Raw genomic sequence first — 14,265 nt, forward strand, 5'->3', positions numbered from 1 at the left:
GGAAATAACTGAGAAAACGTAATAATTCACACAACCAATTTTGTAAAGTACCCCCAACTTTTGGAAGAAGGCTGGGGTATAAATTCTACCTAGGTATAATTTGCACCCAAGGTCCCCCTGAAGTATTCTCGTGCTCCTAGTACTGAAGTGCTTTCAAAGTAAACATGACCTTGGGTACTTTGTGACTTTTAGGGTTTAGGAGTTTGGTATTTCTCTCTTCCCAGTTGAGGATGTGCTGTCCACTCCATATGTCCTCATTTGAAACAGAAACCAGGTCTATCAGACTTAAAGTTCATCCCCTAGTTTCATAACAAGATAGTCTCAATATACATATGATCCCACCATTTCTTGACGTATCTTGGGCCCCTAATCACACTCTTCCTTCTCCCCTCAAAAGGTGACTCTATAATGGAGAAAATTAAAAGGGCCTTTTTATGAATCAATGCAACTTAGCTGAGAGCTCTCCTTGTCTAGGAAGACTTTTAGAGTGCCATCGTGTCATTGTACTTATTCTTTTTGCTGTGGACCTTTTAATATTTTATGTATTCAATTGATAACTTCTATTTTACACCTAAAATGTAAATAGATTTTGATCCTATTTTATGAAAAGGAGTTGTAAGCTATTTAAGGAGGGGGGGAGGTTTTTATGACTTGTGCTCTGTGCAGGTGGGTTTGCAGGCTTGTGTGTAGTTCTGTGGGTTTTTTTGAGTTGAAAATATTAAACGCCTTGAAGGAAATATCGAGTCCACTGACATCCTGCATCACAGGCAACTTACATGGGACACATGTTTGGTGCTTTTTAAACTTCAAAAATACTCACATGCAGAAGAAACATCTTCCAGAATCCTTGTGCCCAATAATAATGTCATCACAGAAAATGGGGACTAAACTCTGCTTAAAATGGTTACCTTCAGAAGACATTTTGGATAAAGATGATGGGATAATTCCTAACTATCCCGTTGTTGTGTTTTGGGTCCCTTGTATCTTCTATTTGCAAAGATCTGCATCACATCCATTTTATAGACAAAAGAACTGAGGCAGGGACAGAACTGGTCATGACCACATGAGCTTGTCCTGTTATTCTGTGAAGCCACGTGCAAGCTTGGACAAAGATGTGCATGCACGTGCGTGTGCGTGTCAATTCTTGATAGGTAAAGTACAGCGCAGCTGACCCAGTCCCAGGAATAAGCATTTCTCTAAGGAAACCCATATTAAAGACTGGAGATGAAAGACAAGCGAGTTTCTGCCCTTGGTTTCTATCCCATTCATCTCTGTTTTCCTCTTGTGAGAGGAGATTCACGACAGGCCGCAGAGACTGTTAAGTATGGCATCTAAGCATATCCAACACAGGACAAAGTGGAGTGGAAATTAAGCACTTTTCCAGGCAATTTAATGTCGACATGAAAATGCCAAGTTATATAAACATCAAGGAGAATTTCAGGTGGTTGTGGTTGTATATTTATATACATTTTAAGTTTTCTTCAAAATAAGGTATTTTCTGTTTATTTTCTGTGTGGCATAAAGACCTGACGTGAAATGAGTACTTACAGCTTTCCTTTTTTATTTTCAAAATTCTAGTGAGCCACTTTGTAAAAAGAGCTAGATTGTATTTTTAATAATAGCACTATGAATGGAGTGAGAATATTCATAACTAGGGTTCTCTCCCTTTAGTCATCTGATTTTTGCAAACCCAAACCTGCCAAACAAGAAAGTAAATGGAACAAGCAAGTTAATATTTTTATTTCATCTCTAGAAACTGCAGAAAAAGAATATTTGCATTGTATATTAAATTGACCGTAGTGCCAGAACCTTACGATGCTGTATTACCTGGTCACTAATCTATTATTATTGTACGCGTATTTACACACACATTTTGCATATAAATATGTGCAAGCACATTTCAGTTGGACTGAAAAGTTATTTACAACCCTGTCTGAGATACATACAACAGTGATTAACAAGTACATAACCAATCTACGACATGCAGATTAAAACGAAATAAACAGTGGAAGAGTTTATTTTAAAACAATTACAAGATGTTTTCTATTTCTCTGCCATCCTGAACTCTGTGTTTGAGAATGCATCCTTCATAAAAACCACATGCAAGTGTTTTTGATGGTGAAACCATTGACTTCCAACAGCCACATGTCTGCACACATCCTCAGAAGATAGCGCAGAGCCCACACAGCAACTCAAAAGGAGAAAGAGAAAAAACTTAGAAAATATATATTCTGGGCTGTTCTTCTTCTGGAGAAGGATTTTTTTTTTTTATTTACCTGTGAATTTAAATAAAAGATTTGTGTCAGAAACCAAGATTTGAATCAATACAGTTGTTTTATGTTTGTTTGAAGACCCTCATGGACAAGAGACTTGACTAAACTCATCAAATCCTTGCATAGTCCTCTTGTTATCCTTCGATTGAAAACTGTTTCTTATGTCGATCCAGACTTATACTGTAGACCCCTAGTGCATCGACAGCCCTTTTTTAGGTAGTTATGGTGATTCAGCTCATTGCGGAGGGAAGTATTAGATCAACCTCACGAGTTTCCCATATTCTATGTAGTAAAGAGGCAAATTCTGGAATACATGAATCCCACCACCCTTCCCTTTTATATTACTGAAAGTGGTAACAAACATAGCATGATTATTTTTTTTTTTTTTAAGAGATGTGATTTTTCTCTTAGAACTTAGGCTCTGGGCAAACATAACAATCCTAAGCTACATGTCTATACTCAAGGTATTTTAGGAGCAAAAATGGGCCTTTGGGGTTCACTGCACAACCCTGCTTGGAAGTCTGAACCTCCTTTTCTGGAAAAACAAATCTCCAGCTGATATGCTCACTTAGACCCGTTGCTTCCCTCAGTTTTCCTCATAACTTATTCCAGCTGTTTATTTCCATTTACATGAACAGGCTGAGGCAGTGTTCTGGATTTACTCCTCTTTCCCCATGTTTAGATTCCGCCCCATAACTTCTGAATCCCCTCACAGCGGGGAAACCTCTCTCTCCTCTGAACTTTATGCAGTGATTCAGTAATTCTCATTCCCTCGTTTACTTTACTGATTGTCAAATGCTTTAAATATGCTCCCTCAAATGTAATCATTTTAATTTCTGTTACCTGAATTATAAGTCGCTTTTCCATATACTTCCTAAACACTGTGACACTTAAATCGAAACGAGTAGCTAGATAAACTTTTTAGTGTGAAACTATTGACTTCACACTTGAAGAATTATTCCTTGTAGACAGGTGAATCTCCACTCCTATGCTGGGCTTTTGATGAGTCGCCTGCCTTCCGGGCCCCTGCCTGGCTCTCTTTTCCAGGGGCTGTAAATATTTTCCACAGTTGAATGACTGTTAGAAATTGCTGTGTAAATACAAGGCACGGTGAGAGACCGTGTAGTGTAGTGGTTGCAAGTACAAGCCAGAGAGCCAGATTGCTGGAGTTCAAAGCCTCCCTTTTTGTGCCTCCTGTTTTTCTTCTGTGAAATGGGGACAATCCTATGTTGCTTGTGAGTATCAAATCTGTACATGGAAAAGGGCTTGTGACACTGCCTGTCGTGCCCTAAGTGTGTTATGTTGTTATTCCTTTAGCATTGGTTACTGGAATCATATCATTTTATATGTGTATTTCTTCTAAGATTTTATTTTTAAGTAATCTCCACACCCAACCTGGGGCTTGAACTTACAACCATGACATCCACAGTCATGTGCTCTACCACTGGGCCAGCCAGGCCCTCCTTGATATGTGGTGTTTTTTTTTTTTTAATTTATTTATCTGACAGACAGAGATCACAAGTAGGGAGAGAGGCAGGCAGAGAGAGAGAGAGGAGGAAGCAGGCTCCCTGCCGAGCAGAGAGCCCGATGCGGGGCTCCATCCCAGGACCCTGGGACCATGCCCGAGCGAAAGGCAGAGGCTTTAACCCACTGAGCCACCCAGGTGCCCCCTCCTTGATATGTGTTTTTAGACAGAGATACTATAATGTCTGGTCAAGGACACCAACCAGGGAGCTACTGGGGCTAATTTAGCAAAAATGGTTTCTAACGTGATTAGAAACCTCTGACTTCCTCCATCTACACCTTTCATTTCAGCACTCTGCAAAGAAGCCTAAAGGAAAAGGCTAGCAACAGAAACTTAATCTTCTTCCCTTTTCCCCATAAGTAAAAATACCATCCAAGAAATGCCTGCTTTTTTAAAAAATAGTATAGAGACGTGGCAAGGAAAGGCAGTGTATTTTTTTTTATATAGCTAAGCAAGAGTAAGCAAATCCTTCCTGAATCTAGGGGCCCAGATTTTCTGTCCATACCTCTGAGTTTCTCAGAGAATCCTGCAGTGAAACACATGATTCATACCTCCAATTCTGTCCAACATCCATATTTTGACATCCTAGGGGACTGCCCGAGGATAGCTAAATTCTTCTGGAAAACTGAGCATTTGCTCATGGAAGTCCCATTTGTAGAACATGCTTGGTGGCAGTCGCTCTATTACAGATTGCCCCGCTCTTTTTAACTTAAAACGTAACCATCTGCTTAGCCTGGACTCTCCTCAGCACCTGTGACCGATGGAGCCTATTTCCCCAACACCAAACAGCCTCAGATGGCCCCAGTTGGAGGTTTTTAAATGTCTCTTCCCTCGTTGTCAGAAGTCGCTCACCTTGACTGGCAAGCATTCTGCCCATAACCAGTCCTCTCACACCCTGTCTCCGCCTCATACTTGCAACCTCAGAAGCCCGATAACCAAGCGGCACCAAAACCACAGCCTGGAGAAAACGTCCAGAATTCTTCATTTTATATATGACTTCTCTACATCCTTGGGTAACCCCAGTGTCCTAGATATGCAGTAGGCAGAGGTGTTGGCGTACAGTCCAAGTTAGGAGCCGGAGAGCTCCGTTAGGGTAAAAGTAGACCGTTGCTTTATAACTGATAGCCTTGATCAAGAGTGGCTACTTACGGATAATCTCCTCTGGTGACTCCTGCTGTAGATTCTGGATTTAAAATGTAACTGGAATCAAAAGCCAGTAGGCCTTTCCATACTGCATATGCAAAGAATGGTCTTTGATTACTCAAGTCCAGTGTGTGTGTATTGCTATAGAGAGAATTAAAGTAACACATATACATTTGTTACCCCACTTTTTCTGTGAGTCAGCAGAACGGGCCTAGCTTAACTGGGTTCTCCTCTTTCTTCTCTCTCACGGGCCACATTCAAGACACTGGTCCCGGGAGTGTGGTCTCATCTGAAGGTTCGAGGAAAGAAACACTTCCAAACTTGGGTTGTTGGCGGGATTCAGCTCCTTGGGTACTGTTGTGCTGAGGGCTACATTCCTGTCTGATTGTGGGCCACAGGCCACCCTCACTTCCCTGCTGCATGGGCCTCTCCCAAATGGCAGTTTGCTTCATCAAAATACGCAAGTCGAGAAGGCAAGAGAAAGTGTCCAGTAGCAAGATAGAAGTTTTTTGTTTGTTTGTTTGTTTTTAAGATTTATTTATTTGACACTTAGAGATCACAAGTAGGCAGAGAGGCAGGCAGAGAGAGAGAGAGGAGGAAGCAGGCTCCCAGCTAAGCAGAGAGCCCGATGCGGGGCTCGATCCCAGGACCCTGGGATCATGACCTGAGCTGAAGGCAGAGGCTTTAACCCGCTGAGCCACCCAGGCGCCCCAGCAAGGTAGAAGTTTGACTCTTGTAACCTAATCACAGAAGTGACATCCCATCACTTTTGTTATATTCCTTGTTAGAAGCAAGTCACTCGATCCAGCCAGCATTCAAGGGGAGAGTACATGAGGGCCTGAATCCCAAGAGGCAGGGATTGTTGAGGTCATCTTGGAAGACGGCTGACCATAGAATCAGTCTCTTCGCTGCAGCTCAACACTCCAGAACTGCCTCTGTGGGCCTTTCTTCATTTCTGTTGTGGCCCAATTTGGTCTGATGCTTCTCTTGTGTACCTCTTTTCCTAGATGTAAAGACTGCTGTCTGTAGAGTGAGTTCTGTATGGGATCTGATGCCATACCTAGGGGTCAGCTTTCTCTCTAGCTCATTTTTTACTATAAAGATGAACCTTGGGGCACCTGGGTGGCTCAGTGGGTTAAAGTCTCTGCCTTCAGCTCGGGTCATGATCTCAGGGTGCTGGGATCTCACCTCGCATCGGGCTCTCTGCTCAGCGGTGAACCTGCTTCCTCCTCTCTCCCTCTCTGCCTGCCTGTCTGCCTACTCGTGATCTCTGTCTGTCAAATAAATAAAATCTTAAAAAAAAAAAAAAAAAAGGAACCTTCTGTGCAAAGACAGGTTAGTTACAAATTTGCTAGGTATTTTCACAAGTCTTTAATATGCCTTACAGTTACCCATTTCATAGACACTCCTTTGTATGTACTTTTCCACCTGTATGTAACATCCACCCCATAGAAGTTCTGGCCAAATTAGAACAACTTCTCCCCATCTTGCCGAATTTGAAAATCCTTAAACAAGTTTTGCTACCCACCATGTGATTATAGCTGTGCTTTTAGATCCCACCTAGACAATACATAATGACAGAAAACTACTGTGAATCCTATTTTATCTGCATGTTTAAAATAAGACATCTTTATTTTTTCTGTCTGAGGATAGTGCTTGGTGTGCATAAGAATCTATTATCTCAAGAGGCTCTGGCCCAAGTTTGGGAACCTCTGAGATCTCAGGACTGGGGTCAAGAATTCAAATGTCCATTGGGACAGGTAGACCGCATTAATCAGGCAGAGTAGGCAGAGCAAAAGAAATGTGGCTTCTTTGATTTCTTTCTTGAAACAAAAACCTCTGCCATTCTCTTTTGCTTTCCCAAATTTGATAGAGGTGGGAGCATTGAGAATGGGTCTCTGCAAGGACAGTCTGTGGCACCCGCACGAAGATAGATGGTACCTGGTATTGAGCCTCGACCTCAGGGAGTACCAGAGAATGGTGGGGACCGCACCAAACCTGAAACATATGTCTTGTCTGAAGGGGGCAGCTGTTGCTTAGCTCCAGCTGATTGTTGCCAGATCAACTAATTTCTCAAAAGATGCTGAATACGCAGGATTTCATATTTAAAAAAAAAAAAAAAACTTACGGGCTGGCTCCATTTTTTTAAAGAATTGATGAAAGCCCAGCCTCGATTTAATAGATCCAGTCACAGAAATGTCACTAATTTGTAAGGCAGCTCACTCTGTGTTCTCAAAAGCTACTTTGGTAGAAAAATTGTTCTTCAAGTTGAATTAATATACAATTCTGGGTAACTTGGAGACATTGCCCTAAGTCTGCGCGAGAGCTACAGCATGAAGCTAATCCCTTCTCCCCAGGAGTGCCCTAAAAATCAGAGGCTGGTGAATGAGCATGTTACCACCCTACGTGCTTATTTCTAGGTCACACATGCTCTGTTATTCTAACAGTTCCTCAAATATCCTAGCATTCTCCTCCAGATCAATTCCAGACGAGAGATCTTCCTCTTAAAACGTGACACCGGAAACCTGCGCAACCCTCCAGACATGGTCTCCCTGCTGCAGAAGGCACTTCCTCTCTTTTCAGGTCAAGGTCTAATAGGATATCCCCTGTCAATTGCTACCTCGCAGTGAGACAGTCACAGACCCTGCAACCAGACTGCCAGAGGTTCCAAAACCAGTTCTTCCACTTTTTACCATGAGTCCTTTGGCCAGCTGCTTAATTGTGCTGCCTCAGTTTCTTCATCTGCAAAACGGGGACATTAATGGCACCTACCTCGTGGAGTGACACTGAGAAATAAATGGCTGAATGCGTGTGAAGTGCTTAAACAGTGTCTGGCACATAGTAAGTGCCACGGAAGTGGTAATAGGTAACATTGTAACTGTTGCCATCATCCACGTCATCTGTAAATTTTCCATCCGTGGGCTATCATGGTCCCTAGTAAAAAGGCCAGGCCATGAGAGTGGGTGAATTTTGCCAGCAAGCTTGCTACCGCTGGTTGGCCAGTGATTCAGCGAGCAGCAGAGACCTGTCTGATCCTGTCGTTCACTCTGTTCCTGCCCTTGAGAGGAGCCAACACTAGCCAGGCACTGTGCTAGGCCTGGGGAACTCGTGTGTAAATGAAACATGGTCTTCGCCGGCAGCAGCATCACGACTCTAGCAGAGATAATCTCTGGGGTACAGATGTGCACAAAAACCACACAAGGGTACCCAGCTTTCATTCCATAGTCTCCCATTTAACTTCTCTAAATACTCTAAAATGAGAGGACACCAGAGAAACCCCTCCACACACGTTTATAAGGCTGTTGTTACTTACCGGGACTTTCCTCTTTCATACACACCCTCCGGGTCTGTCCTGGCTCTTAACTTCCACCTCCCATTTCTTTCTTTTTCTTTCTTTATTTCCCCCCAGGAGGTATTTGTTGTTTTTGCACATTTGGTGGTATTTCATTTGTAAGCAAAAGGACTCCCTCACATTCTCTCTTTGCTCCACAGGAGTCTTTAAAATCCATTTGGATGGAGCCTTTGATCTTCTTACTTGATCACGCGTATAGTAACCTTAAAATTATAGTCAACCTTGAAATGTGTTTACAGAATCCATTCAGATAATCCATATACATCCCATTCCTGAGTGTGTCCGACTTGTAGGAAGAACTGCAAACCCAGCAGCAGACCAACCTTCTGCTTTGCTCATTCCCTCCCACCCAAGGACTCTGGTTCCTTTTCAATGCTGTTAACAGTCTCTTTGATTTGTACTGGCCACAAGGTTATGTTTGCCTTCTCAGTGATCTCATTCTTGTACAGTAGTGCCCCAATAAATGGGAACAGGCATCAAAGAGGTGAAATCACTCAACCTACAAGCATGTACTTGACCTACCTAAAAATTTCCTGGGTCCTGTTTTCTTCCTAGTTTACACCTTTTCAAAAGGAAATGCTAGTGTTAGATTTTTTTTTTTTTAATTATCAACCAAAGTGTTCCCTTCTGTTGGTTCAGATATCCAAGGAATTGATTCTATAAAGTCACTTAATTTGGTCAGCCTCTTCATAAACAGATATGTTGCTAGAAGGTTATCTCGCCAGCCATTTGATAATCTCTCTGGATACTGAATTGTGGGAGAAAGCTCAGAGATACAGTGAAGTAGGTATCAGGAACACAGCCAGACCTTGTTCGATCATGAAATTTCCAAATTTGTCACCCTGTGAGTCCCTATTACTTCCATCTTTCAAAGAACACAGAATTGGAAAGCCTTTGCCTACTAATTGCCATTTACAAGGACAAGTTGTGTTGCCTTGTTTTTTAATGAAGTGCATATCGTTAGAGCTTCTGAGCCTTGGGAGAGGGCTAATAGTTCCGAGTTAATACCGTTCCATCTACAAGCCAAGAAAGAAACAGACTTAGATGGTAGAGCCTTATGATGCGTCACTACCATATACTGAAAATCATTTAGAGATCCATGATCCTACCTTCAGGGAGTCCTAGCAGTGAACCACTACAACGAAATGTTCACATTCACAGCCTCGTGAAACCTTTCAAGTTGCAGAGTTCATCTGTTGCCTCGCAAGTGAAACCAGTCCATTTTCTTGGGCATTGAGGTGTTCCCCAGCCTGGCTTTCCTGCCTGGAAAATGCCATTTTTGCGAAGAGCTGTCATGCTTCGTGTCCTTTGGCTCATGATTTAACTGTTCAGGGAAAGTGCTTGCTGCTCCTGCTCTCTCAGCGCTGGTGATATGTGTTTTGGTTTTATTAAATCTTTAAAATACTGAGCTTGTTGTTTATGACCCCCATATATTCTTTTGTTCTTTTCCATGACTGGTTAGATCACATTTTTTCCTCCCTTTGTAAAAATATTAGTGCCTTTCCAAAGAACATCGTGGTCTCCCAGATGGCTGCATAACCCAATGGAGAAATGTCTTGAGCTCAGCGTTAGGTCCGTCAAGGCGGTGACTCGGGCTGCTTCATAGACAGGAGACTTCGGGGCTCCTCAGACACGGTCCTCAGAACTGCGGCTCTTCCTGCCCTTGCCAGACTTGTTTGGACAAATCAGACATCATTTACTACTAATCGGAGTTCTCTATAAAATAGAGGTACCAAATGGTAGATGTCCCAAATGCAGACCACTGTTAGTGCAAGTTACTAAGAAGCCCTCATGAAATGGAAGCCAGAGCTCACCAGGCTCATCTGCGGGCAGCCCCGAACACAGGGAAATCTCGCTGAGCCTAGTGCTCCAAGGCCACCTCACTGTACACAGCTCCTGGGGCTCCCCCAGAGCCTCTCCTCTGTAGATGGGCTGCCATCTCCTGATTCTGTCCAAAAGTCTGAATTAACCTTGCATCCAACTCAGCTACCCTACGGATGTGAATCCCCAAATAAACCGTTCCATGACACCCCACTGAACGTGTTCCCGTGCATACAGTATCTTGCAGCCCATACTGTACTATTAGTTTTTGGCAAGTACACTACAGCATGTAATAAATCAATGAGGGAAAAAGATTTTTGGCCTAACGTGGCTCAGCCTGCCGTAATGTCAGAATACAGAAAGCAGTTCTGTTTTTAGACATCCTTTTACTAACCCAACATTCATAATTTATGATTTCACTGCAAAATTCCTGCAACATGACACCCAAAGTAGTGCTGCCCTTTAATTAAGTACTCTCAGTAGGAAAAACGTGAAACTGAAGTGCAAAACCTCTCCGTGTGCGCGGTGATGGATAGTGATTACATCTTTATGAACCCAGCCTAGAGGTCTCAACTTCCTGATGGGTGAAGTCGTCTGTAGGGCTACTTCCTGAGTCTGCTGCTAACCCATTTGGAGATAATTTGGAGGCACAATTGAGAAAGATGGGGGTTTTAAGCCAGCGTCTTTCTATATACGTCTTCACAAGTCCACACAACCTTATCCATCATCTTCATGATAAGAACCTACAACCCAGTTTCACACATACAGAGGTTGTATGCAGAGATGAAGGGTCGGGGATGAGGTCTCGCTGAGGGATCCCTGTTGCCATATGGGTTTGTTTGTTTTTGAAGAGCTGAAAGAATGGATGGCAGAAGGGAGTTCTGCCCTTGATTGTGCGCATAGAACATGCTAGCCAGAAGATGGCCTTGAGCTGTTCGGCTTTTTACCTTATTCTTCACTCTTTTATTTCCCTCCTTAGTTGAAAATAGACAAGTAGGGTAAGGTAGCATTAGGAGACAAAAATCCCAAATCTGGTGCTCCCCAGCTCATCAGTGGGGAGACTCTGATGTTCTTCATCAGTTAGGTACTCACATCAGCCCACTTCAGAACACCTTACTGGAAGGTAATTAGGGCCCTCGAGTGCATTTGCGATACTTCAAGTTCCTTGAAAGGTCCCAAATCTGTCCAAGACAGTAGTGGTATTTCTACTAACTAAGCTCATTCCTGAAAGTTCAGCCCTCTGACCCAACGGTAGCAACCGAAACAAAAGCTTTGCACAGTAATGTCACTGAATCATGTTAGCAGTGCTTCCAAGATGACCTTTCTCTAGAATGACATTGATACAATACACACATGCTGTCTTCCCGTGTTTTTGCAGATTCGGACCGGGCTTGGTCATCTATTGGTACGGCTTCATCCAGGAGCTGGACTGTAACCGGGAGCGGGGCATCCTGCTCAAAGCCTGTTTCCCCACGGACATCGTCACCTTATGCCACAGTGTCGCCTGACCCTGATGATCCTGGAAGAGAAGCCAGGAGGAAGAGGTGAATCCGGAAGCAATTTGACTTTCCTGCCGTGTCAACTCCTGGCAGCATCTGCCCTGAACTTGAGCTGAACTCTTGCTGCCCGTGGCCACACCACTACCTCTTCAGACAAACATATCAGGAGTTTCTGTTTTCCTTCATCCCTTGTGATGTGAACAGCCAAGAACTACAGACACAACCCACTCATTATCAGCGTTTCTGTCTCTGTCAAACAGTTAGTTTACAGATAGTCATAATCTCTCTTCCTTCCGGATGGTTTCTCCTTGTATACTGAACAAAAGAAGAAATGTGGGAACTGAAAGGTGTGATTTTTCAATTCTCCTCCCAGTTCCCGAATCACCCTCTTCCCCCGCCCACCAAAAAGCCTCCATTCATTCTTTCCCCCCTCCTTCCCCTGTTCTCTTCCTATTCACTCATGGGGACCCAGTGTTGCATCCCCATCAAGGAATAATCTAACAGATGAGCAGAGTGGAAGACGTGGAGGCTGAAACTCGATTTCTGTTCTCACCTGCAAGGCTTCAGTAGACCTTGATGGTAGCACATGCTAGTTTTGTCCAGTCTTTACGGTTTCCTGACTTCACTGGCATTAGGCCAAGCTGAAAAAATATACTTGATGAGAATTTCCTCTATTTATAATACTTATTTGAACACCAAAGACTTTCCCTTTATCTCCTGTACAAGTATTGGTTACATTGTGTCTGGAAACCATACTCCTCCTTTGGACTGGGGGGCTCAGGGGAGACCACTGAAGCGTGGCACCAGCCTGGGCAAAAGTTTATTTTTAAACATGGCTACTTGTCAGTATGTATGGGTAGTCAGTATTTTTAGGAGTACAATTTTTTTAAAGCACATTCTGTGCGCTGCTTTGTATCTGCATTTTATACTACGTAATTACATAACACTCAGATAACTTAGGTATTAGCAACTTTGAATGAATTAAGTGTAAGAGAAATAAACCTGGAGTGATTTTTTTCAAATAAGCAAAATAAAAGGGATTTTGTATTTGTTCACTTTAATCTATTCACTTTTTATACTGCAAACCAAACTTCAGTCTAAAGGAAAACATCAATAAATTCATTATAAATCTGCAGTTTGGGAGACTAAAAACTTCTCTATTCCCCAAGATGTATTTATAAAATATTTGCCCCCTTGTTGAAAATACATATGTTTTAAAATGTCGAAGATGACTTTGGAATTAACTGAGAACTTCTGCAGACACCTTTAAGTTACATACACTGCTTGCTTCTTTCAAAAAACTAAATATACCATTTGTACCTTGTTCACTTGGTACCTAAAGGAGGCTTGCAAAAGTCTGCCAGCTGCCGCTCCTCTTGAAGGACACAGACACGTCCGGTCCAGACGTGTGGATTTGAACTCTGCTGTGGGTTGCACTGAACAAAAAGGAAGATGAGCTGGGAAGGAGGCTCCGGCAGGCGTCTGTTTCAGTGCAAAAGTATCGAGCAGATTTTGAGTGCAAGGGAGTGATCTGAAACCACTGCCATTACTTAACACACACACACACACACACTTTAACCAAAACTGTTGTTAAACAGTTTCCATGGCCTCCTCTAAGCTGCTTTTTCTGCTTTAGGAATAAATTACATTTATCTGCACAGATGTTGAAAAGCCTGTTAAACCCTTGTCGAGGATTTGTTTTACATCAAACAAATTTATGAGGAGGGGGCACAAATAAATGAAAAGATAAAAAGAGGTGCTCGCATTTCGTAGTCCTCCTTCTACCTGGTGCCCTGACCTCCTGTGTTGGGAGAAGCTGTTGCTCTCTGCAGAGGCAACACCACCTCTCCATGAAGGGGGGTTTAACATTTGGTCCTAAAAAGTGGGAAAGAAACCAGCAAACTATACATATCATGATAAAGTTACAAGTTATTCAAACTAAGCTTTTGCCCACATAAAACTAACGTGATTATTAGGACTGTTACTCTATTGGAAGAGTGTAGGGAGACAGAAGTCGAGTTCCCAAATGGGAAGCTTAAAATCTCCTTGTTCTTTTTCCTTTTATGGTAGAAATACTTACCTCTGTTTTATCGATAGGCGTTGTTTACTTGTTTAGGTTTTTTTTCTTGTTTTGGCGTTTTTTTTTCCGTTTTAACAATAAAAATGGCTCTAGAAAGTGAGCCATGACAACTTTTTTTTTTAATTGCTGTCATCATTAGAACATTATCATTAAAGCCAAATCTTGTTTTATGGAAGATTTTGCAAACTGCAGTGATAAATTATGTGATGGAGTGCGTATAAAGTAGGAGTGTGTAAAACTAAATGATGTTCTGTCAAGCATCTGCGGTCACAGACATAGGTCCCCATCTGAAGTGTGGCTCGGGGTCCACTGAGGGCAAGGCTGACCCAGCACCGATATTTAAGGTGACTTCATAGACTCCTTTCCACCTACACATCCCACCCCAACAAAAAAAGTTGGAGGATTTTTTTTCACCTGCATTCTAGTGAGGTTTATGTCAACTTTTCTCAACACTCCTAAAGCCATATATAAAAGGGAAAGCTTAGGGGTCCAAAGCAGAAGGCTGGATCTCCAGGGGGAATAATTTTCTTCTAACTATAGGTGTGTGTACCTGCTCATTATCAGTGAGGCTT

At 42.6% G+C, this 14,265-nt stretch overlaps 1 protein-coding gene across 5 annotated transcripts in view; it reads left to right on the forward strand.

The window, feature by feature from the left end:
• CDIN1 (CDAN1 interacting nuclease 1) overlaps positions 1-13,794 on the forward strand; it is a 212,335-nt gene extending 198,541 nt beyond the window's left edge. For all 5 annotated transcript variants that reach the window (XM_046010362.1, XM_046010363.1, XM_046010359.1 and 2 more), the window contains one exon: positions 11,493-13,794. In XM_046010362.1, the coding sequence (XP_045866318.1) occupies positions 11,493-11,622 (130 nt within the window). In that variant the 3' untranslated portion in view covers positions 11,623-13,794. The remainder of the gene's footprint in view (positions 1-11,492) is intronic.
• Positions 13,795-14,265: the final 471 nt, after the last annotated feature.

The sequence above is a fragment of the Meles meles genome, chromosome 6 (genome assembly GCF_922984935.1).
Source record: "Meles meles chromosome 6, mMelMel3.1 paternal haplotype, whole genome shotgun sequence".
NCBI lineage: Eukaryota > Metazoa > Chordata > Mammalia > Carnivora > Mustelidae > Meles > Meles meles.